Raw genomic sequence first — 26604 nt, 5'->3', positions numbered from 1 at the left:
TTAAAGAAAAGGATGAAGCGGTGCTTTAGACTTTTTCTGTCCAGCTGTCTCACCTTCTCATCTGTGCATTCTTCTCAAACAAATCAACATTAATCCCAATGCCAGCTGGTCATGCAGCATTTCCTTCTTTTTCTTACTACGCTAGGTTTCCAGTGGAAATGAATTTTGTTTGTATCAGCCATCAGAGAAGTTCTTGCTCTTATTAACTGCCATTGGGACTGCTCTAGCACCAGAATTTAAATGTGTTTCAAGGATCAATTTTGAATGCAGAGATCTCTAAAACTTTCATTCCTGTTTTTCTGAAAGCCAGCCATCTTGCTCTCCTGGTCATGTCATAAATCCTAAAATCCTCTGTTACAATAAAATCAGGAAAAGTTTTTTCTTTTTCATTGTTGGTTCCAAGATGTGGGCCCCCACGTCCTCCAGTCCCCCTCGGAGAGATAAAGCGATGGGGGAAACGATTCACCCTGGGTGACATTGGAATGAAAACAATAGGGCTTATCAGTCTCCTATTTACATTTTCCCAAGGTCCCCTTCCCCGACAGCAGGCGTTTGATTCTCGCCGGATTCGAGTTGGCTTCCTCTGGCACGGCTCTACTCTGGCAGCTCGGGGGCCACAGGGCTCTTGGCTAGCAAAGCTTGGCGTATACCCTGCTGATCTCAAGCCTCTCTTGAGACAGAAAGCAAAACTACCAGCTGAGTGTCCAAAAAAAAAAAAAAACACTCAGAGACCGAAAATTCCTATACCCAAAACACCCGTAATGCCAGCACCCCAGAGCTAGCCTAGCCTAGCGTGATGAAAATAAACCGTGTTTGTGTGTTATTTGTTTGTTTGTATTCCATCGCACCCATGCAGCACTCCAGAGACATGTGCCTTTGGAAAGAAGAGGATTATGCAGCAACATGCTTCGTTAGCCAACCCGTGCTAGCAAAACTTCAAACAATGAAGCTAGAAAAGAAACACTCCAATACCCAGTGCTACAATCACTAGCACTCTTTGACTAGCCTAGTTATCTGAAAGCAACTCTCTGAAGCAGACATGTAAGTTTCCAAGCATGCTTTTTTGTTCACTGCACTGCCAAAACATGATTGTGGATGGAAGTTTGAGATTTTTTTTATGCACAAAGCTACAATAATTTCAGAGCTTTTTCACCAACCTAGCATGTTCAAATAATTATAAACCTTAGGTAGCTGTGTAGTTTTCATTTAATTTTTTTGGGCTCTATGAGTTCTGCTAGCATTAAGTTTAAACTAGCACTAGGAAAACCTCATTCAGTGTTCATGAAAGCTGAAGAGTATGTTAGATGCTCTAATATGCAGTGCCACAACAATGACATCACTCTGTCTGTAGCCTAGCATGGCTTAATAAATTTATGTGGCATTTGAGATTTCAACTGTTTAAAAAGTATATATATTTAGCCATATTAATGCTAGCATGAAAGTTCGACTAGATAGACAAAACTTCAGACAATAAGCATGCAAACTGAAAGAAAGAAATTATGTGAAACCTGAAGCTATAAGAAGTCAAGTGGTCTATATAGCTGCCTAGCATGCTTTAAAACAGGAATGGATCTTGGTGCTGCTAGCATGAAATCTTAACTAGCGAAGAGAAGGTAACACTTTAAAGCTACAATGACACTAAGCTTTTAAAGCATTCGAGAGGTTTATTAATCCGCACACCTCCTTGTCACTATAGCACAACATTCTCCCAGTGTAAATGAACCACGTTTTTATTTTTAAAAACGTCATCAAAGTCTCTGGCGCTGAAGCCATGGAGGTACACGGGCCAAACCACCATGCGATGTGTCTCTTTGACACCTAGACAAACACTCCACGATGCTCTTGGACCGATCTAACTGTTATCTGCTAACCAATCTCTGCTAAACTCCTGTCGCAACAGATACGCTCTCATTCTCAGATCACTGGCAAAGAGGGGAAAAAAATCCCACACCCAGAGCAAAAGATAGAGAAAAAGATTGCAAACACGGCCTTAAAGACATAAAACGGAAGAGTGACGGTGCTCGTAAATCTCGCTGTGTTTTCTGTAAACGGAGATCTCAGCACCTGGTAAGAAACCGCAGCCAAAATGTCTTGTTTAACAAAAGCAACAGAAGGAGAGATTTTGCGGCACACACTTACACTCGCTGTAAACAATGCATCATTTTACTCATAGGAGTGCCAAAAATGTAAACGTTTGGAAGGGTTTCTTTAATAAATGGTAATAATATCTTGCTAGCAAAGCTTTATATCTAATTTTAAATTTGGAATCGAATTCAACAAGACCTTGAGCTATAAAAGGTCCACATCTTTCTCTCTCTCTCTCTCTCTCTCTAGATATTCTTTCTATCTTTTGCATCCATGTCACAGCACAGATAATTCTTCTGAGTTGGACTTGAGAGTTTGTGTGTGTGTGTGTGTGTGTGTGTGTGTGTGTGTGTGTGTGTGTGTCCATCCCAATGACTCGTGCCCCTTGGCGTGATGCCAGCACATCTGTCGTTGCCCCCTCAGGCCTCACATAGCCGTAGTAATCCCCACTACAGGAAGCTGCTCTTCCTCATCAATCCCTCTCTCAGCTGAGCAAGAGATGGAGAAGACGGGGAGAGATGGAGAGAGAGAGAGAGAGAGAGAGAGAGAGAGAGAGAGAGAGAGGAGTACTTCACTCTATTCCTCTCTACACTTCTTGTCTCATAGTTAGATATTGTTCTCTGTAAGCATGAATTGTACATTGTGTGCTTCCCCACTGAGTCACCACTTCCTGCCACTTTTACACTGTCTATCCTGTCTTCTTGTTAGTTCATTTGGTCCATGATTTATATCTCTATTGGTATCTATGGACTGGTGTGGCGGTAATAACAACAAAAATCTGAGACTGATAAAAGGAGAAAACATGCATCTAATCCAATTTAAGAAATGTACAAGTTGGAAAATGTATAAATAGCATGACACAAGAAATGTGCAAAATGATAGCAAACCAAACTTAAACCGAACTTGGTTCGAATATAACCGAACTTTCCATACTCTTAAACCTGGCTAACCCTGGTCATTAAACTATCAAAACAAACCCTAAGTGCTTCAGTGTCACTGAAAGTACGTCACAATACGGAAATATAATGCTTCGTTTCTTTAGAGCGAAGCATTGCAGAGCTGCATACACATAAAATACACAAAATATATTGTGCTTTTGTTTCTTTGTTGTTGTGTTTGGCTAGGGGTGAAGAAACATGTGATCAAAGAATGTTCGAGTCAAAGCAACAACAAAAGCAAACATGGCAGACATTTAGATTATTATTGCTTTATAAGATTAACAGATCAAGTTCAAGCAGGTGCTCAAAAATGTCCATGGACCTCGGAAAAAAAAAAGAATGCTATACGGGAATAGTTTTCCAAACAAATTGTTCTGTATGCTCTCTCACATCTATGGTGGCTTTATTCCTGGATTCTGTTTTCCAATACTTTTTATCTTTTCTTTAAACAATCCCAATCCACCAGCAAAATAAGAAAGCCCTAAAGAGCCGCCGCATCTTTCTTTTTCCTCGTCTTGTCGTAAAAACAAACTGGAGGCATGGATGAACAAAAAGAGATAGAGAGAGAGAGAGAGAGACAGAAAGAGAGAAAGAGAAAGAAAAGAAAAACTGCATGCACACACAAAACATTTGGAAAAAGGGGGGAATCTTCTGAATGTCTTAATCACAGAGCGACTAAAACAAGACTCCATCATCATCACAAAATGAGAGTGTAATAATTACAAGAGGCAGACAGGAAAGTGAAACGGCAAAAAGGAAACATGTTTTGTCACTCGCGTCAGCGAGCCTGCAGACAACAGCTGTTAGCGGCGACGGCATCGCGCCGCGCTCCTGAAGTCTCCATAATCACGCTGTTATTGAAGGGAGGACAAAAAGGGCACTAATTGCAAGGGAGCAATCTAAAACGTAATAGGTTACATACCCGGGCGAAGACACACAATGCTCACCGCTAAAACGGAGAGTCAAAAAAACACGAGAGAGAGAGAGAGGGGAGTGTGAGAGAGAGATAGAAAGAGAGAGCATCTGGATAAAGAACTCCACCACAACACGGTGTACAACACAGCCTTGGCGCTCATTTTCTGCCAATTACCCTCCCTCCCTGTCAACAGTTTTAATAACCTCGATCATTTCCAGAATTTTTTTTTTCTTTCTTCTTTTTTTTTCCGACTCAGTTAAATAATTTCGTCTCTTTAATATGCAAATGCGCCTTTTGGCATGCATGGGTGAAGAGGCTTCAGGCTTCTCGAGACGTGTCAGTACAGTGTGGAGCACCTGCACCTTGGGGAAGGCTTGATTTAATTGACACCTAATACTGTTCATTATTCCACTTAGTGAACACCTCGGTTAGTCACCTGTAGGTCGCTGAGAACCACGGCAGACGTTTTTTTTCCCCCTGCTTGTCAACAGCTTGTAAAAATAGATCCTTAAAGATTGAGAAGAAAGAAACAAAACAGAAAAAGAAAATCCCACAAGGGGGGAAAAAACCCAAGAAAAAAAAAAAAAACACCTAAAGAAATATATAATTTTCATCTTCATTAAATATTTTTCAACATGGATACACCCACAAAACAAAAATAAAACAGCACGACGTTTGACGTTTCATTTGTATTCCTTAATCCAAAATTCTCCTGAAAGCCCTAAATCCTAAACAAGATGTTGTGGAATTCAAAGGGAAACCATTTCACCTTAATAACAGGTCTTGAGCTGTAGTCTAATTGTAGCTCTCGGGTCAAAAGCCAACAAAAGCATGCACAGGTACGATCTTTTTGAATTTTTTTTTGGTTTTGTTTTTTTACGGTTAGTCCCTCTAGCGGAATGTAGACTTCTATGAGGCTTCTTTAAGGGCTTCTTGGTTTAGATAATGAGTCTCAGCTTCCTAATTTGTGTTCCTTTTCCACCTGGAAGATATCTTCAGATCAGGACACAAATGTTCTTAGCTTCCTAAAAAATTTCTATTTGGTCCAATAAAGGAAACCAAATGCAGGATAACGAAACTAAATCACAGGGATGTAAAATGGGTTCTACTTGAAACCCTACACTCTTATGGGAATAAGTTATTTTTGGTTGACAAAGCATTCTTCAGTGGGTTCTTTTGTTAGATATGGATCAGTAACAGTTATTTATAAAACAGTTTTTTGGACACCTTTCAGATAAAAAACCTCAAAAGGGATATAATTGGTCAATCGTTCATTGCTTCCTAAATGGGTTCTAGACAGAAAAAAAGAATCTAGATAACTGAATGAGTCATATGTGTCCTTTCTGTTTGAAATATTTCTACATCGGATAGGCTTCCAAGTAGACAGTGTTGTTCTCTGCGTTCTTTGGTTAGACTTCGATCGCCAGCACATCTCCTGATAGAAATCAAGATGAAACCATGGAGAAACCCATGTTTCGTTGAAACCCTAACCCTGACCTCGCAAAATAAGATGTATGCGTGTCAAGCATGTGAGAATGAACTGCTCTCAAGAGCATGAAACACGATTTCTTCACAAATTCATTTTACTGCTACGCTAATCAGGTTTTAAATTATTAACGTGGATCAATTCATGCAAAATCCTCTGGCAAAGTTCATTAGGAAGGTGAAGAGACAGGAGGAATTATTTTAAGGGAGGGACACACTTAGATATGACATACAAAACCATTTTAAAAGATCCTTTAAATCAGAAATCACCAAGTGCTTGATCAAGACCTGGTTTCTGTCAACCAACCCAATCACTTGAAAGATACTGAAGATACTGCATTCAGCTCAGCATGTTGCAATACTGATGCTTGTCACTAATAGCAAGCTCTTACACTCTTATCAAAGCCAGCTAGCTGTACTTACGCTTCACAAAGACGTCAACCATCTTCTAATTTCTCCAAAGCTTTCATTCAAGATCTTCTAAACAGTCTTTTGACACATTTATTACAGGATAAAATGGTTCCATAAGTTCCATTTTTGTTTATCAATCAGTCAGTAGAAACTAATTGTGAGTGTGAAGTCAATTTAATAGGAACTATCTGTGAAAGGTGAACTAAACTCATCCATTTGATAATGGAAATTCAACACAATGTGAACTAACTGAATGGAGACTAAATAGAATAGAAACTAATGGGAACTACCGTAACTGTGAGTGGGTACTAAATGCAAAAGGAACTATCAGTGAGTGGGAACTATTTAATATTAACCAGCTGCAAGGGGGAAATAAATTCCATAGGAACTTCTGTTCTATCTGTAAAGAGTGAACAAAACTCAGTGGGTAAAAATTGTGAAAGGAGCTTAACTGAAAGGGGACTATTTGCTAGAAGGAGTGGAAACACAGTGGAACTAATCACAAAGCTCATTTGTTTTATTGCTAATAGTTAAGTATTAACATATTAAAATTGTAAACAATGAAATTTGTGCAGTATTACGGGTAAAGGTTTTACTCTGAACGATGCTTAAAGTCACAACTTATCAACATGCAGTCTGAAACTCTAAAGAAGACAATTAAACACTCAAGATTAAGGTAAAGATGCTTTTTGATGAAAATGTTAGTTTTTTGTTTTTGCCTTTTATTTTGTCGCTGTTGGATAGACACGATACCAGTTCACTTTCCCTCTAACTCTTTCCTCCTTTTTCTTTCCTCTCAGATGCCAATGCCATCTCCTGATCTCCTCAGGAGGGGCTCTCTGGGCATCCGATGTAAAGCCTTTGCATGTCTATATAAAAGAACAGTACTGAATTATAAATGTTGAGCAAGACCAAGGCCAGCATTTTTTTTTAGAGGCAGCTGTCCAGAATGAAGAATCGAAGACTTGGCCTGGAGATTAAAAAGTCCCTGAACTACAGAGTCTCGCTTTTCTCTTCACCAGTGGGAGAAAAAAGGAAAAAATAAATAAATGAATAAAACAAAGTTAGTTAAAAGAGCAAGAAAGATTGCAAGGAGGAAAAGTAGAACTTGAGGATTCTTGAGCAGAATTGGGGGCAGCAGGGAGGGAAACAGGAGGAAGGAAGGAGCGATTAAAAAAAAAAATCCAATCAAAACTTAGCGAACAGAGATAAGGAGCCAAGATAAGGCCATACTACGATCCCCCAGAACTGCAATCTCCACTTTAAGCTGGAGAGTGGCAGCTGGCAGAACAGCTGGCGAATAGGATTAATGTCAGAAGAATGAAATAAAACTCAACATATGTCCGAGCCCGAGGTGGCAGGACTGTGCGTGATTGCGCCCCGATGGACGCCATGTGTACAGCTCGGCAGTTCTCCTCGCTCCACAAGGTCACTTTTAAAGGAAAACAGACTAAGACTATTTAATGCTTGGATAACAAAATGAACTTTCTCTCGCTCTTTCCCTTTCACCCATTCCCCCTCTTTCTCTCTCTTTGCTCCCATCTTTTTGGTTTTTCTTGGCAGATGCAGCTTGCTACGTTCTGTTCACGGCACGGCTCGTTAAGGTTCATCCCTAATGAGCTCAACCTTTCTACAAAATGGGAAAAAATTAACAGAGAGCAAACATTAAAAAAGAAACAAGTCTTCCCTCTAAGTGCAATGTTATAGATAGATAGATAGATAGATAGATAGATAGATAGATAGATAGATAGATAGATAGATAGATAGATAGATAGACAGACAGACAGACAGACAGACAGACAGACAGACAGACAGACCGGAAGGAAGGAAGGAAGGAAGGAAGGAAGGAAGGAAGGAAGGAAGGAAGGAAGGAAGGAAGGAAGAAAGAAAGAAAGAAAGAAAGAAAACTAAAAAAAAGTTTACAAAAGAAATGAAAGACACGAATAAAGAAAGAAGGAACTTAGAAATATAGCAGGCTGTTCCCCATGTTTTCTGTGCACACAGATGTGATTTAAGAGGTCAAAACAAATATATATATATTTTTTTCTTTTAAGGTATGACTAAAAATAAAGAAAGAGAAAGCAAAAGGACGAGCATTTTCTTATGGAAACTTTGCACAGCTCTGATGAGAGGTTTCAGTGTCGGCATAGACGATCGCTAAGCAGCGACGTGTGGACTTCATTTTAATTTCTAATTTCCATTTGATGTCGGTAATCATTCGAGCCCACACACTGTAATAAATGATAATAATTTCACAGGAGAATGAAATGAGGGGGCGTCACCCCGTGTCTCACCAAATCCCACCGTGTCTCACCGTGTCTCACCGTGCAGCCAGTTTCCTCAGCACTGCACCCTGCAATCTAACTGTCACACACAAACTCTTCTCATAATCAACGCTCCCAAACACTTGCATTTATTCAGTTCTCTTTAATTAATAGAGCTGTGCGGATAATGTCGCTCAGTGGGATCAGAGCTGCGCAGCCATTTACTAAATGAACGGGTTCTGAAGACAAACCCAGCCTGAGAGAACCCCTTATCAATAGACTCAAAATGTACTGAAGTCAGAAGTGACAACTCCAGTCACCCAAACTTCACTTCATCTTCACATGCACGAAATTCTCTCCCCACCTTCATGGCATCATCTCATGAGCCGATGTCGCAATTATATACGGAGTTACGAACACATGCAGCTCTCAAACACAATGATTTTTCTATCTGCCCGGTGGAAGTACCTGTGTTTAAATTCTTGTGCTGTACAATTTTGTTTAATGGATCTGTAAAGTTGGGTCTGTTTGCCGTGTTGCACAGTGGCTTCTGTTTTTCTGTGTCAGAGTTCAGCATACTGTACGGTTCATATACATGAGCTAAAGCACCAAGTGTGCTCCTCACAGTGTGATCCTGTTCCCCACAATGGGTTCTCATGTGGTTCTTTTCCTCCTTTGCGTCCGGTGTGAGTGTTTGGAGATGAACAGTAACCATAGCACTTCAAAAGGTTAGGAATTCCCATTCCTAGGAAGTTCCCTCGAAATTCCTCCTCTAAGAGACTCAATGGCTCTTTGTTTCACCCGGAACACTTCAACAATCACCACTGCTTTCTACTTTCAACTCAACCGTAAGCTGCAAAGCATGATGGGAGAACCGAGTTCCTCACATGGAGAGAGAAAGAGAGAGGGGGGAGTAAGAAAGATAGAGAAGTAAAAACTTTACAAAGTGGAAAATAAAAGGAAATGCGCGTTCATAGTTTTATTACAGAGTGGTGATGAAGGTCATTGCTCTTCTTCCTCAGCCACTCGGGGGAAATGACAGCCAGCTGAAGTGCCTTACTACCAAAATCACTAATTGCAGCAGCATTATGCTAAGTGGTGCTGGAGTTGTACAAAAAAAAAAAAAGAAAAGAGGAGAAAAACTCGCTCTATCCATCCATCAATTCATTAATTATAATCCAAAGCCATAATCTGAAGCTATCATTGGAACATGATGACGTGTAATAGATGACAGGGTCTTAAAGCATATTAACCACTCGACCTGAGCAGACTTCAAATTATATGTGGGGACGCTACTAAAAAGAGAGAGAGAGAGAGAGAGACAGAGAGAGAGAGAGAGAGAGAGAGAGAGAGAGAGAGAGCTTATAATTACAGAACCGCAGAGCTTGCAGTGCAGTAAAACACACTCAGATCTGTTTCTTCTGGTGTTTCATCTCATGTTTCTGCAGCATGTGAGTTTGAGTGGGACAAAAAAAGAAAAAGATGACTGACAGAGACTTTTTTTTTTTTTTTTTACACAGACGATTATACATCGTCTTTGTTCCAGTCTGAGACGTTACAAGTGCATGTGAAATATCCATAGAAGCGAAGCGAAGCGAAGCGAAGAAAGTTTCAGAAATAAATAAAATATTAATTGAAGAGAAAAGTAATGAGAGTAAGGAATACCAATCAGAGAAATTGTATAGTATAAGAGAAAATAAGAATAGAAAAAGGAAGTAGGGAGGAAGGAAGGAAGGAAGGAAGGAAGGAAGGAAGGAAGGAAGGAAGGAAGAGTTTGGGATAGAAATAATTTAATGGAAATAAACAAAAGCAGGCAAAAAAAAAAGGCAACAATAAAGAAAGAAAACAAACAAAAGTGCAACAAGAAAAATGTGTGTGTGTGCATGTGTGCGTGTGTGTGTAAATGTGTTTGTGTGTTAGTTACCATGTTAAAACCAGTCAGATGACTCTTGTCACTTTTTTGTCAGGCATTTTGTGAGAAATACCTGTGAGTAGCAGAGTGTGTGCCTGTGTGTGTGGGTGTTTGTGTCTATGTGTGTGGGTGTATACATACAGTGATGGAAGGGTTAATTTGTAATCTCTTTGCGTTTAATCTACAGAAAGGCCGGTGTTAATTCCATACGAAGAGCTCCAGTTCCACAATGACAGATTTAGGGCTCATTAATGGGGCGGCCTGCTGTTCCTGCGCGTCAGCATTCCCCCCATTCGCTGTGCTATTTCAAACACTGAGGGGTCACATAAAACAGGAGCTAATTAAAAACCCTCGCTCTGCTTTGCAACCCAACAACCTGCTCCTGGCCTTCAGGACAACAGCACACCCTCCTCAGCTCTCTAAAGGTGTGTCATTCCTCAGCTTATTCACAACATCAAATATCGTTTCATCTGGATGCTGATTTTAATCCACTGAGTCAGGAAACAGGAACAGGATTTAAACTCATGACCAGCTGATCAGAAGCACAAACCACTGAACAGCATTTTAAAACGCACATTATTAAACAAATTAAACAATTATGACTTCATGTAGGACTAAATACATGAAGCGACAGTTAAAAAATCCTTCATCACACATCAAACAAAGAACCGCATGAAAATTATTCTCTTCCTTAAAGAGTCCCGAAAAAATCAAATAGGAACATGTGGTTGAAGCTAAAAGTGTAGAAAATTGTGATTGGTCTGACAAATTAAACAGCAGCATATTTCAGCTTTGGGGTCAGAGATTATACAGTGCCCATGGAGCAGAAAAGGTTAAGGACCTTGCTCATGGGCCCAACAATGGCTGCTTGGCAGTGATGGGGCTTAAGCCCCAACCATCTGATCAGAAATCCACAGCATTAACCATTGAGCCACTTCACTTGAAGTTTCTTCACTTCATTTCTCATCATAAGCTCACACTGACTTGTCTTGTCAAACTGTCTTGCACTGTCTCAAAGAGACTCCCTGAACTTCCGTTGCCTTACAGAGTATGACAATGACTCAAAGAGGCTCACACTACCTCACATAGACTCACAATGCTTCACATTGCCTCACACTTCATCACACAGATGAGTTCAACCCCTACTTCACTTGTGTTTTAGCAGCAGTGTATAGAGCGCTCTGCAAGAGTCATGTCAGCCACAGCTGAGGAGCAGAGGCACCTATAGTGAGGGAGGGGGACAAACAGGGCTCTGTTCATGACTCCTGGCTGCGTCTTGCTTCCTCCTATCTGGATAGCTCCAGCTTCATGACAGAGCCTTGGGAAGGGAGGAGGCACAATGCAGGCGTTGTGTTGCCTTCCTGTACGAGATGGGTAGACGAGGCGGGGGTATGTGGTGGTGTTTGTGGGGATGGGTGGGGGGTGTAGCGAGTCAACAGCTGAGCTGGAGAGGGAAGATGGCTCCTGGAATGCTCCTGAGCAGTTGCTACTGTCGACTAATGGCAACCCGAGTCGGTGCGGGAAGGCGATAGGGCCTCAAAGAATGGCACATTGAAGCAGGAGCAGCTGCCTCTTTTGTCATCCGCAAAGGCGAAGTGCTCTATTTAGAGCAGGGGATTCTGGGTTTGGAGGCCCTGCTGAGCTACCAAAAGGGGAGAGATAGGGAGATTAAAGCCTCATGGTTCTGTCCACAAGACATTACCACACTTTCACATTCACCGAGTTTAGAAATGATCTTTGGTAAATTTCCTTCTATGGTGCACTTTGTTCAGATGCCAACTCTGATCGAGATTGACTCATTTCCCTTCCTAATGACAAAGTGATTCAACTCTGAGACAACTTACCTGCAGGAACTGAATCAAGCAGCTCTAGTGCTTTGGGTTGCACTGCAGAAATGAAGATTTAGAGGGAAGAAAAAAAAGATATGCAAACTGTGAAACAAATGAACCAAAAAAATCAATCTTTCTGATTCAGATTCAGAGTAATCAGCATGAAAGTGTCCTAAGCCTTATTGCAGGAAGAGGCTGACAGAATCTTTTTTTTCTGTGGAACCAGCTGTCAAGGAGAGAGCTGCCTCTTCTAGTCAGAATTGCTTGTGTTTTCACAGCATGACAAACATGCCTGCTTCATGCTTTTCGGCCCTTTACCAGAAGCAGAAGTCTATTTACTGTCTGCTTCACAGAATGACATGAACGTTGACCAGAGACCAGAAAGCAGCTTTTGATCAAGACCATCAAGCCTAACAAACCATTCCAGTGTGTGTCTTGTCGGTCTCGGTTCGAAAAAATGTGACAAGCCAGGTTCCTGAACGGATACACACCTTCAAACACTTCTCATCACTAACTCACACTGACACCAGCACTTACACAAAAACAAACACACACACACACACACACACACACACACACACACACACACACACACTAATCTAATGCAGCCACTTTTATTCAGACAAGCAGTGCGAGTCAAAGGTGGACAGCAGTGGGCCAACCCTATTAAAGGAAGCAGAGAGTGAGAAGATGAGAGAGGAAAAGAGGTTGACTGATGTTTGGCCAGTGCTGGTGGACGGAGAGATGCATTTGAAGACTGCCTCCAAATATTCAGGTTCGCTCCGGCGACCGGCCAAGGAATTAAAGAGGGGGCCTCAACTTCATTGCATATGCATCGAGTCAAGGGGGCCAGTGCCACGGATCATTACAACAAAGATTCCTATTAATTAGGTGGAATAAACCCAGAGGCAGATGACAAGGAGGAAGGAGGGAGAGAGAGAGAGAGAGAGAGAGAGAGAGAGAAAGAGAGAGAGAGTGCAAGCTTGAGAGCTCTCACTCCTCTGCTCCATTATTTCAACTGAAGCCTTTTCAAAGGGGTCATAAAAATGCAACCTAAATGACACACAGGAGCACGGCTTTCTACCCTGAGACCATTAATCTCCACATCTCTCTATGATTTGGTTGAAGTCGTGCCACGCGAGGAGTGTGGATTATTAACAAAAAGATTATTAGCCAGCGGGCGTGAGTCTGTGCTACTTCTTTTTTTTACGTCACATGGCACATGAGTTTGCTTCCTCTCAAGGGTTCTTGCTCATTAGGGGTTTAATCTACATCTGTATTTCTGTAGGTCTGCTTTGGACTTTGTGGACTGAATGAAACCTTATTTGTGCGGTGTACCCTCAAAATGCACAGATTTCTTTGTTTTTTTTACATCCACTGAAGGATGAATATCTCCGCGATGAGCCGAGATAGACCTGTAGAGCAAAGTATTCCAGATGACTGGATCACCAGAGGGGAGAGGTCACGTAGACCCACGTACACAGCTGCGATTGCAGCTCACCTGTTTCAGAATTAGCCAAGCTCCAGCAGGGAGGTTACTGCAAATATCCCCCGCACCCCAGAGAGCCAGCCTTGCGTGGGCCGCATCCAGTGCGCAGAACCCCCTCCATCCTGCTAAACTCATTACACTCGACTCAATGCACAAAGCTCCAGGTGTACAGAGAGCGACCATGTCTCTATTCTCCATCGTCTTTCGTGCACCACTTCGAGGGAGCTAAGGTTACCGTGCACAGAGAATACGTTCACCCAGGCCACAGTAGCAACTGTTTCTCCTGTCAGACGGGTCACCCAGGGTGGCATAATTCACTCACTCCATGACAGGGCCACCACTTTCCACCTGTCGCCTCTGAAATGCGCTTGGCATTATTTTCCCACACACGCTAAAAGTGGGATACGACCCTGTCCTTTCACTTTAAGGTTGAAAAAATGAGAGGACTGAACAACTGCTGAAGAATGCTGACACAAGGGATCTTGTCCTGGCCAGGACACATCATTAAACAAGACTTTATATGTCTTAATTTTATTTACACAACAGCTAGAAACTGAATTCGAGAACCTGATTGGTCCAAAGGTGTTTTTTTCTTACATTATTTTTATTTTTATCACATTAATGCATCTGTAAATCTTATATGTAAGTTTATATTAATATGCTATAATACTGACTATAATATGTTACTGTTAGAATAGTAATGTTTAATTATATGTGTAACATGTAACATGTGCAGGTTTTTCAGTGCGGACAAGTATGTCTAATGTTTATAAAAGGATCCTCCAGAGGAGTTTACACTTGCTTGCAGTTTCTGTTTATAGCTGCTATGATGTAAATGAGAACAGGAACTTGTTTCACAAATATTATATGTTCAATTTTTTAAATATTATTAAGTTTGTCATGTCAATTATTTAATACATTAAAAAGTAATTATCTTCACCAAATTGCTGGGGTATTAGAGACATAAAACAGTTCAAGATGCTCACAGTAACTTCATAGTAACTTCGCCTCATTAAACTGCCCCGCTGTTGATGGTTTTCCTATAATTGCCATGCATGAGAGAACAGATTGTGCAACATATTCCAAAAAGCATCCAGGAGGATTGCATTTGCTTAGCTGAATATATTACTTTTTCTCAGTTTAAACAAAATTAGTAAAAAAAATTTTTTTAAATCCATTATTTGTCTCATATTTTGGCATGCAGTATCCATGCACATTCAATACATTTCTAAGCCTTAATCAGAACAACTTTTGAATCAGAAAAAAAGCGATTCGTCCCTGTCCGCCTCAGCGTGAACCTCCGCCATGTATCATTTGAAACGTAACCCTGGTTTTCGCACAAGCACTGCTGTAAGCACCGGATTAGCCTCTAACGAGCTTTTACCAGGAGTTACAAGCAGGCAATCCTGCCAATACAAGACTGCTGACTAAATTGGCAGAGCCTCTGAAACCTCTCCAATGCCCAGACTAGGAAAAGCTGTGTTCTTCCTTAACTAGACCAAGTCTGACTCTCCGAGAATCTCACTGTCGTCCAAACTACTGTGGGACTGGAAAAATTAAAATGGAACGGCTTGAGTGCATTGTCAGAAATTCCGCTGGCGTTTCAGAGCCAACAAAGCATAGAAGTGCTGACACAAAAAGTGAAAAAAAAAACACAGTAGCATTGTGTTGAGCAAGTATGAAGAGACAGGAGCTGTGTCTGACCTTGCCTTTTAATATTTCCCAAGAAGAAATATTCAATATTCATAAATATGATGAATTCCATTAAAATATGTAGTTGTGTTTTGTTTTATAAGCAGAAAAGAGTTTATAGACTCCAAAAGAAAAGTAGTGAAAAGAGCAGAGTATGTATCTTAGTGTTAAACTGTATTGATTATTACCTTGGAACATTACATAAAGCTAGCTTAAACTGCTTATGAACCCCACTCAAGGTCACCTTCAATCTGTAATGTTGTTAATGTTCTTTTTTCCTTCCCTATATTCCATGTTAGTTTATTTCTTCTAACCACTACCCCCTCTCTGTTTTTTTTCACTACTTACGCTTGACATTTTTAACTCTTTGACAAGTGTCGTCTGGAGAGTTCTCCATAAATAATGCATTTTACAATAGCCGGTAAATAAGCGGCAGACACAATCGTTAGGCCCGACTGGCCCTGGAGGAGCTTTTACAGTGAAGGTGACTATTCAGCTTAATGCAGTCCTCCGGGCCTGGGAAGGACATTTTCATTCATTAGAGCGGTCACAAGCACTTAAAGCACTTTAAGGACCTGTTAGACGAGTGAAGGGATGGAAGGATGAAGAAAAAAAAAGGTGGGGGTGGGGGAGGGAGTTCTCCCGACTGAGGCGATTGGCCACGGGACGGGCCGAGTTTAAAAAAGGCAGCGGCGAGATGACAATCCAAGGCCGATTTCCTCGCTGGCCAGTTCTAATAGACCTGATTGAATTTGAGAGTGGTCGACTCTCGTCCACATTTAATTAAGTGTGTGTGCGAGAGAGAAAGTGAAGTGGAGTAATGTTGTATCGACCAACTGCACCACCTTAAATGGTACTTAATGATACCATGATATTTATTCAAACATCACAAACAGGACGCGTATTACGATCCGGGCATGTTCGAAGGCTGCGTGACCTCCCGAACAGGACATGAGAACAAGCAAATTACAGCGAGTTACATTGAACAGACAGATGGTTCGAATTTAGTCTCAAAGATAAAGCTGCCACAGTTGTTCTCCATGCCTTTGTGTCATCTGGCTGGAAGCTTGTTACAAGCTAAGCTAAGCAATGTTTTTAGCCCTTTAGCCCAGCCTATCAGTCAAGACACCAAGAGAGAGTGACTTTCAGAGTCACAATAAAAGGGTTAATTCGTGCACACACAGCTGTGTAGCACACTAGACAAAAATTAGCTACTGATCCCCAGCAATTTACAGCCACAACGAGCAATCAGAGCACTCAGGAAGTTTCACTCAGCCAACCTTAAGGTCACTGAACCCCTTGGTTCTAACAGTTCCCAGTGTTTTTGCAGCCTCTCGACTCGTACAAATCCAGGAACTAATTTCTTCGAGTTTATTTTCACGGCGCGCAAGTGATCACGGATCATGGCCGCTCCCGTCTCCGTCTCGTCTCTATTAAGTCCAGATTAACACAGCTGTACACTAGAAGCTGAAGCACCCTCTCCTCAGCGCAATAAACATACGGCCTTCAGGATTACAAGCCGCACTTGACCACTTAGAATTCAGCAAGAACCGGCCATACCAGATGGGACTCATTAGCATAAGGCCGTAGCAGCATTAAAAAGCGAGAGCAGGAGCTAATGTGCGTGATGAGACGAGACCTTTATACTGACAGTCAAACGCGGTTAATCACGGACACGAGCCGGGGGAAATCGCATCATCAACGAGTCTACAAAAAAATTACTGGGGAAAAAAAAAGATTTGCAATACGTCAATGATATCTGTGTAATTTACTCCTGTGTATCGTAAACTGGAATCACAGTTCACAATTACGAGGGGGTGCAAAGTAATAAGTCTTTATGAAAACGCACGGCACGTCGTCTTCTCGCAAATCGATTCCAAAAAAAAAAGTTATGGAATAACAGACGGCCGCAAGCCGACACTGTTTATTAAATGGCTCGTTTGAAAATATTTTTTCAACCTTTGCTGCACACACTGTACAAGGCCACAGGCATCTAGGAATAAATTATTACCAAGACTGAGAGAAGAAAACAGGGTGAAAAGTTAGAAAGAAAAATTATTTTAGTTGAATTAAGGTCTAATTTATTCATGTGATGAAGTGTTCCCCAGACGCTCCAATGAGTCGAGGGTGTCTCTTGGGAAAAGAATTGGAGTGTGTGTTTTTGTGCGTGCGTTTTTGTGTGTGCGGTATGTTTGGTTATATTCAGTCTTACTTAGTTCTAATTAAGAGTAGAGGCACTATTAAACTATTCTTAATATTTGTTTTTCTGACATGCTCCAGGCTCCCAAGTGACATCATGGTTTAATTTCTAATGCTGGGAACTGAAATAATATATATTTTTTAACAATAATTACAGTAAAAAAACACTGCCTCAGATTTTACACTTTATACGTATTATTAAAAATGACAGTAAATACAAAGACATATATTAAAAATATATCACTAAATAACTGTCATGTTCAGGGGACAATTAATATCTGATACAAAGTTTATGATCAAGTATAACAATGTGTACAGCATCATACGGAATCTTTAATTAATAAAGCAAGCATATTAAGACTACAAGTGCATATTCGTACGAATTTTCCAAATGTAGAGATGCTGATTTAAAATATAATTTTTTGTTATGTCAACATTAATTTTCTGACATTATATTAAAGTTATATTAAAAATTATATCATAAATTGCCACTCTTGCTCTCTTGTATATCAGTTGTGATAGACTATTAAGGAAAGCAGAAGAAAATGGGCGGTTTTCTAATTTGCATTTCATGCATATTTATAAATCTGTACATATTAATCAGGGTAAAAGTGTATGCATAATCCTCAGATTTATTTATTTATTTTTTTTCAAAGCAAAGAACTTTTGGCAGCAGACCATGCAGGGTAAGTTAAATATTTATATAATTTGCTATTGTAATATTGTATTTGTCCTTTTTTTTATCACAATTATCACAGCAAAAATGTTGATTTAAATAAAATATTTCTCTTTTTTCCTATAGACATTAATGATGGAGGCATTTCCTAATTTGCATATTCAAGTGTATACAAAGACTCCTGTTTTATGTATGTAAGTTTCTACGATGTTTTGAAGTCATTTCTAATGTCGGACAATGCATCGTATTAAACTGATTTTTACACTAGTGCAAATTACATATTTAAGTGTTTATTATACAGATAACTCATTTGGAATTGTGTGAAATATCTTGTATCTGTGAGTCGAGGAAGACAAATTTGCACTGAAATAGAGGGAGGAAATTAAGGGGGACTTATTTTGGTTGAATTTTTGCGGAATGAATGCTGTCGTCTGTGCTGTTGAATAAAAAGGTAATGTTCCTGGCGTCAGGTCGTTGGCGTGTGTTTTACGGTCTGAGAGTTTGGCTTGGAGCTGTACGAGGACCACACTTAAACCCGAGGTGTGTGTAGTGCCACCCACTCTTTGTCACACTGGAGCCCGTTCAGAACAAACTGGAAACATGGCCACGTCAGTGCTCCCAGGTTTGAGTGTGTGCCTTGTGTGTGTGTGTGTGTGTGTGTGTGTGTGTGTGTGTGTGTGTGTGTGTGTGTGTGTGTGTAAAGAGATGGAGTGTGTCTGAAAATGAGAATATACGCAGTGAAAGAAAAGGACACTGATATATGCCTGAAGCGGTCCATGCACAGCTTGTGGGCTCTTGCTAAAGCCATGAATAAGGCACTTGTGCATGAACATGTACAAACACAGATGTCCACATGCATGCACTTACTCACACTCTCTCTTTATCTCTCTCTCTTCTTCTCTCTTTCTCTCTCTTTCTCTCTCCTTCATATACACACATGCACATAAACACACACATTTAGACCTTCCATACCATCTTGCTCTGTCTTTGTCATCTCCTCCAGCTTCTTCTGCTTCAATGTGTCCACTACGTCGGCCAGGCTCCCTTTGCGGCGTTCCGGCGTTCCGAAGGCGGACGCACCCAGCAGGTCACCTCGCTCCCGTGCCCCCTCCTCCGGCTTGTGCGGAGAGGTAGAGTTATTCCGGAAGGAGTACAGGGAACATACTTTATTGCTGTCTGACTCCTAAAGGAGAAAAACAAAGAGCAAAGAGAGAGGGGAGAGGAGATTGTTTAGGCCTCATATCTTTCTCTGAGTGCTTTCCCAGATGCCACTGAGGGAAAGAGTAAAAAAAAAAAAAAAAAGATTTGCAGTTTGTCAAAGTGTCACAACGGCTTTGCCTGAGATTTGCCTGAAAATTGCTTGATTAGTACATTACGTTTGATGATAACAGCAAAGCGCTTTTCTTTATTTCTCCTTTGCAAAACTGCAGTTCCATGCTAACGTGTCGTTCGAATCGGAGCGATTTTGACGGTCCCTCCAGTGGCTGGCTGCTTTTGCGCTGAACCCTGCGGGTACTCATAAATCTGAGCCCTGTCTGGAGCTGCTGTTGTTTTGCAATCCCACCTGTGCGTGGTTTAGTGGTTAACTGGCCTCTTGTCTGCAATCGGCAAACACTCACAAAGCACTTTCACTGCATTTAAGGCGGAAAAGGAATCTTCTGTCTGTCTAAAATCGTGCTTGCTTGAGATTAAAAATGCGATAAGAGATTAAAAAAAAGTTGCTGCAGCAATAAACCTAAAGCAAGCCTGTTCCAGCTCCTCCCGTAATGGCATTGTGAAATGTTGGCAGCTAGTGATTGATGAGGGGCAGAAGAACTCGTAGGAAGGAATTCTGGGATGGCTCCAAGAAGAGCACGGGATTGCTCCATCGTACTGTATACGGGGCTGCTTAATCCCTGAAAATATGCAGGAATGTGAGGAGCTGAGAGCGGAGAGAGGTTAGCAGATGTGCATGCGGAGCAGCCGGTCTCTGTACAGCGTGGTGTCCTGGGCACAGACGGACAACAGGGCAAGAGGGCAAGAGGACACGAGGGCGAGGTGATTATGCAGTAGACCATTCAGAGCAATTGACTGGCACAGCATTTTACACACACCAGAGATGACATGCGCACTGCTTTCTATGTTTATCTCATTTATCTCATACCCAGCTTCTCTTTAGTTCTCTTTCATAACACAACACAACATCTGTTCCTGTCACAGAAATCTCACTACACACACACAACTTCTCTAAACTACTCTCTAGTGCGTTGTTAAAAAAAAAAAAATCATCCATGATTCGCAAATGAAAAATGCTCTCAAAGATCAAATGAGATGCAATTAATTTTTTCCTCGTTATTTGAATAGAGAAGCGGCTTGAGACTTCAGAAGATAGACGAGAAATTCTTTATAATGCTTTTCCTAATTACACCTATCACACAAAAGCCCTCGTTAATCCAATTACACGTGCTGTAATATTGAGCACCTGAGCAACACACTGCATTTACATACGGGAGAGAGAGAGGGAGAGAAAGGGAGAGAGAGCGGAGGAGGAGGAGAGACCACCCAGATATAAAGTGTGTGGTACGATGAAGCAGACTTCCACTATGAAGTCTAATAGTAGCATGTCATGAAGTGTTTAATTTCTCTTATATGACAAAAACCTGTCCTCCTGACCAACCAGAATCCTATTACTACTGTCACTTTTGTAGGGATGGCTGTTATAGAAAATGAAGCAAGACCTCCTACCCAATCAGAATCCAAGATCCAACAATGTTGTGGTATAATATATTGTTTAATAATTGAAATCTGTTATATTCTAAAATAAATAAAAACTCTCCAGTCCGGTTTAATTCCAGGTCAAAACTTTATTTAGGTTCTGTTCCAGATTAAGGGGATTTTGAGTAAGTAGAAAGAGCGAATGAGACAAATTTCTTTTTATAAGCTGTACACAATGAGAGTCTGTCAGTGGCTCATCAAGTGCCTGTGTCCAATAGAAAGAAGCCATAGAGACCAAGTCTTTGCACTCTCACACACACATGCACACAAACACACACTCAAGGACTCCTACTCCCTTTCTCTCTCATTGTCTCCCTATTTATAGATTCATAAAAATCGTTCTGACGTGAAATGCAATTCAATACTTCGCTCTCTGCCACTTTTTCACTCGCCAAGGGATCTTGAGCCACTCGCGGGCGGCTTTAGACTTCAAAGCCGAACATTTGGCGAAAGTCTTCTTTCCAGCAGTCTACAGAGGGACAGCCTGCTACACTCGCGTCATGTCCTTGGGATGAAAAACCCGTCTCAGCTGGGATGCAGTGTTGAGAGGATGCGTGCATGTGTAAATATGTGACGAAGAGGCTAGACTGTGAAGTGTGTCGCTAAAATGTACTGCCTTTATCTGCCAGAGCAGTGGAGTATCAATAAACCTCACATTTAACACAAAACGAGTAAAAAGTTTTTCATTTATATAAAGAGCTAAAATTATAATATCAAAATATTTTGGCCTATTTATATTCCTATCACATACCTTATGTGAATTTAAGCTGCAGTAAGCAATTTTTTGGGGGAAATATCTTCAAATTCTAATCTCTATAGCAAACAGTAGGATGTAAAACATTTTTTTCTGTACAATGACAAGCTGCTGATGGAAACTGCTGAGAGAACAACTGCTTACAGCTGCTTTATCATACATAAGGACAGAAACTAACTTGTTCCATGTATCATACTGTATTGTAATTATAAACTGATCAAATATATTACATGGTATTGTATAATTTAAAAAGAAATTCAGGTCAATAATAGAAAAAATGTCAATCTGATAAAACATTCCAGGATGTGCTGTTATAGGCAATGATCAATGTCAGGGTGGTCAGAAATGATACTTTGAACATTACCAAGTCTTATGCATGTAAATGGCCTGTGCTAAATCCTGTAGCCACGTCCTGGCACTGGGCATGTCTGTGTGTGTCTATAAGTGTGCTTGTGTTGCTTACCATGCGCTGCTGGGCCGACACCAGGCTGTCCCAGTCGGATTCAGGCGGCACGCTGCTGCTGACAGGAGGCAGTTCTTCGCTGTGGATCTTGCCGTGCAGCAGGTTGTGTATGGGCAGCTGCGGTGCTGCCAGAGGCTCCATGCCTTCATCCTTCTCCCAAACCAGGCGCTCCTGTCCCGGTCCGTCCTCATTGACATCTGCACCCGAGGCGAACGGAGAGGTGGCTTGTTTGGAAGACATGATTCTGCTGTGACACAGAAAAGAAAAAAAATAAAAAAGATAGATGAGATAAGATGAGATGAGAGAGAAGGTCAGACAGCATGTCCGACCTCAGTTCATGCATCATTTTCAGATTGGCATGTTCTTGAGTTTTGCAAAGATCCTTTTAAAAAACCTGCAACCTGAACAAGGCTTTCTTTTTGATCCTTTATTTAATGTAAACAGCCCAGGAATCATGCTATAAACCAGGCTCAGGGTGAAATAAAAGCCGGATTGCTTTTCCTTAGTCCGTAAAAATAAGTCAATAAATATCCAAAAAGCATGGTTCATATTAGAGGAGGCACCTTGAACATTGTTATTTGTTGCTTTTTTCCTTGGTTGTAAATGAAGCAAAATTTACTTCATGCAACTAGTTAATTAACTGTTCTTAACAACTCACAATGCCAGACTAAAAATTTCAGCAAACTGTTTTTCTTAAATTAACTTCACTTTTATCCTTTATAAATTACCAAAGATTTTACAACCCCACTATTTTACTAACAAATAAAATAACTCAAATTAACAAGTAGCAGAAACATCAGTGATACTCCTCATGCACCAGGTACAAGAGAAAAGAAATGAAAAAAAAAAAGGTTTGGGTTAAAATTTTAAGAGCACTGCTTGTCTGTGAGTGCTTAGAAGCTCCCTGATAATTAATACACAGGCGCACACATGCTGTTCTGTACAATGGGGGAAATTAATACGGAGGGTGCTAATCTAATTAAGCTCTTGGTATAAATAACTGTATCATAAGGCTTTCCTACAGATCTGAAGTGCTGAGAAGCAGGCAGCACGTGTTTACTCCTAATCCCCTTTTCCCTGCGTCTGCTCTGTGCGGTTTATCTATGTTGGATATCCAGCAATTAAACAGCACCTCAGGACTCTACACACACCGCTAACCATTAGCCGAGGGAGGGCTACGCTGTGCTATGAAGTGAGCAAGACGTTCAGAGTTAGTGTGGAATAAAAAACTATTGGCGGAGTTGACACCCGAACCAGAGGGCATGGGAATTGGAGGTCAAGGTTCCCTCCACTGTGCGCTAATGTCTTCTTTTTACCCGCTGGGAAATGAAACCGAGGCAGGCTGGGTAATGAAGGCAGCCCAAGGTGCATCCAGAACTCTCTCTCCCAACTCTGCCAAGTTTTACAGCATGAAGTCCATCAAGGGGACGAAAACAAACCAGACAGCCGCAGAAAACTTAATGCTTTCCTGTATCTGTCCATCTACCCTTCTCTATCTACTCTGGTCTATCCCCCCATCTACCTTTGTATACCCAGTCTACCATCATCTACTGCGCATCTACCCAACATCTACCCCATATAATTCTATATATTTCGTATTAACTCTAGTCTATACCCATCTACCCTATCACACTCCATCTAGCTCTATTTATTCCATCTACGAGCCATCTACCTCAATAACTGCCCTTGAAGGTATTTATGAAGGTTGAAGGTAATTATATGTGGTAGATACGCAGTAGATGATTGTGGACTGGGTATACAAAGGACGCATATGCCCCATTCATGCCCTAAATTTAATCCCATTTCCAACATCTACCCCTTATGTACATCCATCTACAACACCCACATTTGTATATGCCTGTCTATCACTATATACCTCAGTCAATGCACATATACCTCCATCTACAACTACACCGTGTCTACATTGTATACATATACATAATTTCCAGCCATTTAATATCTAGAAACCTTACCTACCCTGTTTACCCTATCATCTACACAAATATATGCCTGTTTACTTCTATCTACACCCATCTACTGTCATCTATACCTTGTCTACCTTTTTTCTATCCCTTATCTACACCCATTTATGCCCATATACCTCTGTCTAGTCCTGCTAACATCCAGTTCTTGACCTCTTCTGGAAAAAGTACAACTATCCCATTAAAAGATGTGCCATCCCTTTTACATGGGCACACACCCGCACACACACACCTACACACAAATACATACACACACACACACTCTAGTGAGCACTTAAACCGGGCAGCGCTCTCAATATGAATCATTAAATACAGTTCATTAAATAGGGCAGCTCACAGCCTGGAACAATATGAGCGTCTGCGACGATCAGACTCATACACAGAGTCGTGTGACGAGTGCATTTAGACAATAGATGGCTGTGGAAGTTAATCAAACACACTAGAACAGCTGTGTAAACATGGGATGTGTCTGTTAACATGAACGGCAAGGCAGGAGGAGGAGGAGCTGGAGAGGGAGGAGGTGCAGACCTGAACCTGCAAGTGCTCCTGATCTCTTAGTACCTTTTAATCAGCTATAACAAAACCGTTTTACTTTCTATAATAAACAAGAAGAAATCGGAGCAAAGTTTAGGAACATGAGGAAAGAAAGCACAGCAAGCTATTATGCCACCATTTTTTATTAATGGATCTAAAGCACCCGGCGTTTCTTCAGTGGATTGCAAGTGAAACAAAGCACTTCTTTTGTATTACACACTAAATCAAGTGGTATTATTTTACCTCTAAAATATTCAGTCTCTCAGGCACTTTTCCTTCAGTCTCCAGCCATCAGTCAAACTGCTGAGGCATGAGTGTGTGTATGTGAGAGAGAGAGAGAGAGAGAGAGAGAGAGAGAGAGAAGCTGACTCCATCCTCTTGTAACATGTGTCTACAGCAATCTTGTTAGAAAATGCAACAGATCTGCGCTCAGGCCCCGTAACTGTATTTGTCAGTTGGAGTTAATAATTTATTAGGGAAGGCGGGAGGGTCGAGCTGCTCGCGTACGCAGCCAAGGCTGAGTGCTGGGGTTGCGCTTGTGGCATCACACACACTCACGCACACACACTAGCTTTCTCTCTCTCTCTCTCTCTCTCTCTCTCTCTCTCTCTCTCTCGCTCTCTCTCTCGCTCTCTCTCTCTCTCTCGCTCTATATATATATATATATATATATATATATATATATATATATATATATATATATATATATATATAATGTGTATCTTGCACTGCCCCACAGTCCATGAGTCTAATATTCACCACCTCCTTCTCCTCATCCCCACTGATACAGTTATGATAATTAAACAATATGGGCCAAACCAAATTACTAAAAAGATGGTGGGAAGTATGTAATTCAGCATTCTTCATTTTACATTCTAAAGGCGTCCTTTTTGTCCACACAAACTATAAAACAACTGTTAAAAATTTACGACCGGAATACGACAAGAGCATGTGGTAAACATGTAAGGAAGTGCTATAATTTATTAAATTAAATCCTCTTCTTCATGCCCCCACTCCCCCCCCCACACACAAAAACACACACAATAATGCGGTTTTTGTATACTGGTGTAAGACATTATCTGTATCTTATCCTGAAAGATCTAAAATCTAAACCTACATTTTTTGTTCTTTCTATCAGTCATTCTTTTTGTAATCAAGATTGAATCTAAAACCCAAATAAATACTAAAAATAGTTCAAAAATCACAACAAAATAACACTTGCTCTGACACTTCTGACCTCAGATACATTACTAATAACTTGTTCATAACAGGTCTCCTGATACTTTCCAGCAAAATGTAGCTAAATTCTGTTTCCTAAATTCTAAACAAATCAAAAGTCTAAAGTTAACCCACTGTGACTCTGACCAGGGAGTTACTAAGGATGAAGGAACGGAAGCTGTAAGCTTACTACACAGCACTTCATGTTCACATAAATGTTCATAATAATTGTATTTCTTCGCCAGACAAGCGTCATTTTTGCCCGACTCCAAACTCAACATAAAAAAAACCTTCATACATTCATTTTTCTTTCTGTTTTTGTTTGTTTTGTTTTTCCCCTAGTGATAAAGCACACCTCTAGTCACAGCCTGTGATGCTTTTAAACAAGGTTCCTGAAACTAAATTTAGTTGTATTGCATACGATTACAAGATGTCTTTATTCAATTTTTTTTTTTTAATCTGCATCTACTAAGATTGCCTGTTTATAACTTATTATGTAAATCCGAACAAATACATAATCCGAATAATCTGAATATTACGGTGCTGCTTCTCCAAAGAATTCCTAACAGGCCTCTCTGACTCACACTCGATTACACAATAACAATAGACAGCTAACAAACCGGATTAATCAATAAATAGAGAGGGAGCAATGGTGTGTCTATAATCCTCTCTCTCTCTCTCTCTCTCTCTCTCTCTCTCTCTCTTACTTTCTCTCTCTTTCTCACACACACACACACACACACACACACACACACACACACACACACACATGCTTGACACCCCCAGAGAAGAAACAAGGCAAACAGAGAAGGCTTCTATATATAGCTGACAATATTGCAGCGCGTTTTAAAAGGATTAAGAGTTACGTCCTTGGGCAGCGAGGGTCTCATGTAGCAATGCGTGTGCATGGAATGCTTTGACTCATGAATTGTTGCCCGTGCTAATGTTTCATCCCACAAAAACAAACCTCTGTTTAATAGGTTTGCAGCTTAAGAAGTAAGCA

The 26604-nt window shown here is 40.8% G+C and overlaps 1 protein-coding gene across 8 annotated transcripts in view; it reads right to left on the bottom strand.

The window, feature by feature from the left end:
- Nucleotides 1-26604, bottom strand: part of sox6 (SRY-box transcription factor 6) — a 167811-nt gene that overhangs the window by 82305 nt on the left and 58902 nt on the right. For 5 of the 8 annotated variants that reach the window (XM_046857350.1, XM_046857351.1, XM_046857349.1 and 2 more), the window contains 2 exons: nucleotides 21868-22114; nucleotides 18869-19079 (listed from right to left, as the gene is read on the bottom strand). In XM_046857350.1, the coding sequence (XP_046713306.1) occupies nucleotides 18869-19079; nucleotides 21868-22114 (458 nt within the window). The remainder of the gene's footprint in view (nucleotides 1-18868; nucleotides 19080-21867; nucleotides 22115-26604) is intronic. The other 3 variants (XM_046857352.1, XM_046857354.1, XM_046857355.1) reach the window with 1 other exon arrangement.

The sequence above is a fragment of the Silurus meridionalis genome, chromosome 9 (assembly GCF_014805685.1).
Source record: "Silurus meridionalis isolate SWU-2019-XX chromosome 9, ASM1480568v1, whole genome shotgun sequence".
Lineage (NCBI taxonomy): Eukaryota > Metazoa > Chordata > Actinopteri > Siluriformes > Siluridae > Silurus > Silurus meridionalis.
The sequence above is the reverse complement of the archived record's forward strand: the minus strand, read 5'-3'. Positions and strand labels throughout refer to the sequence as shown.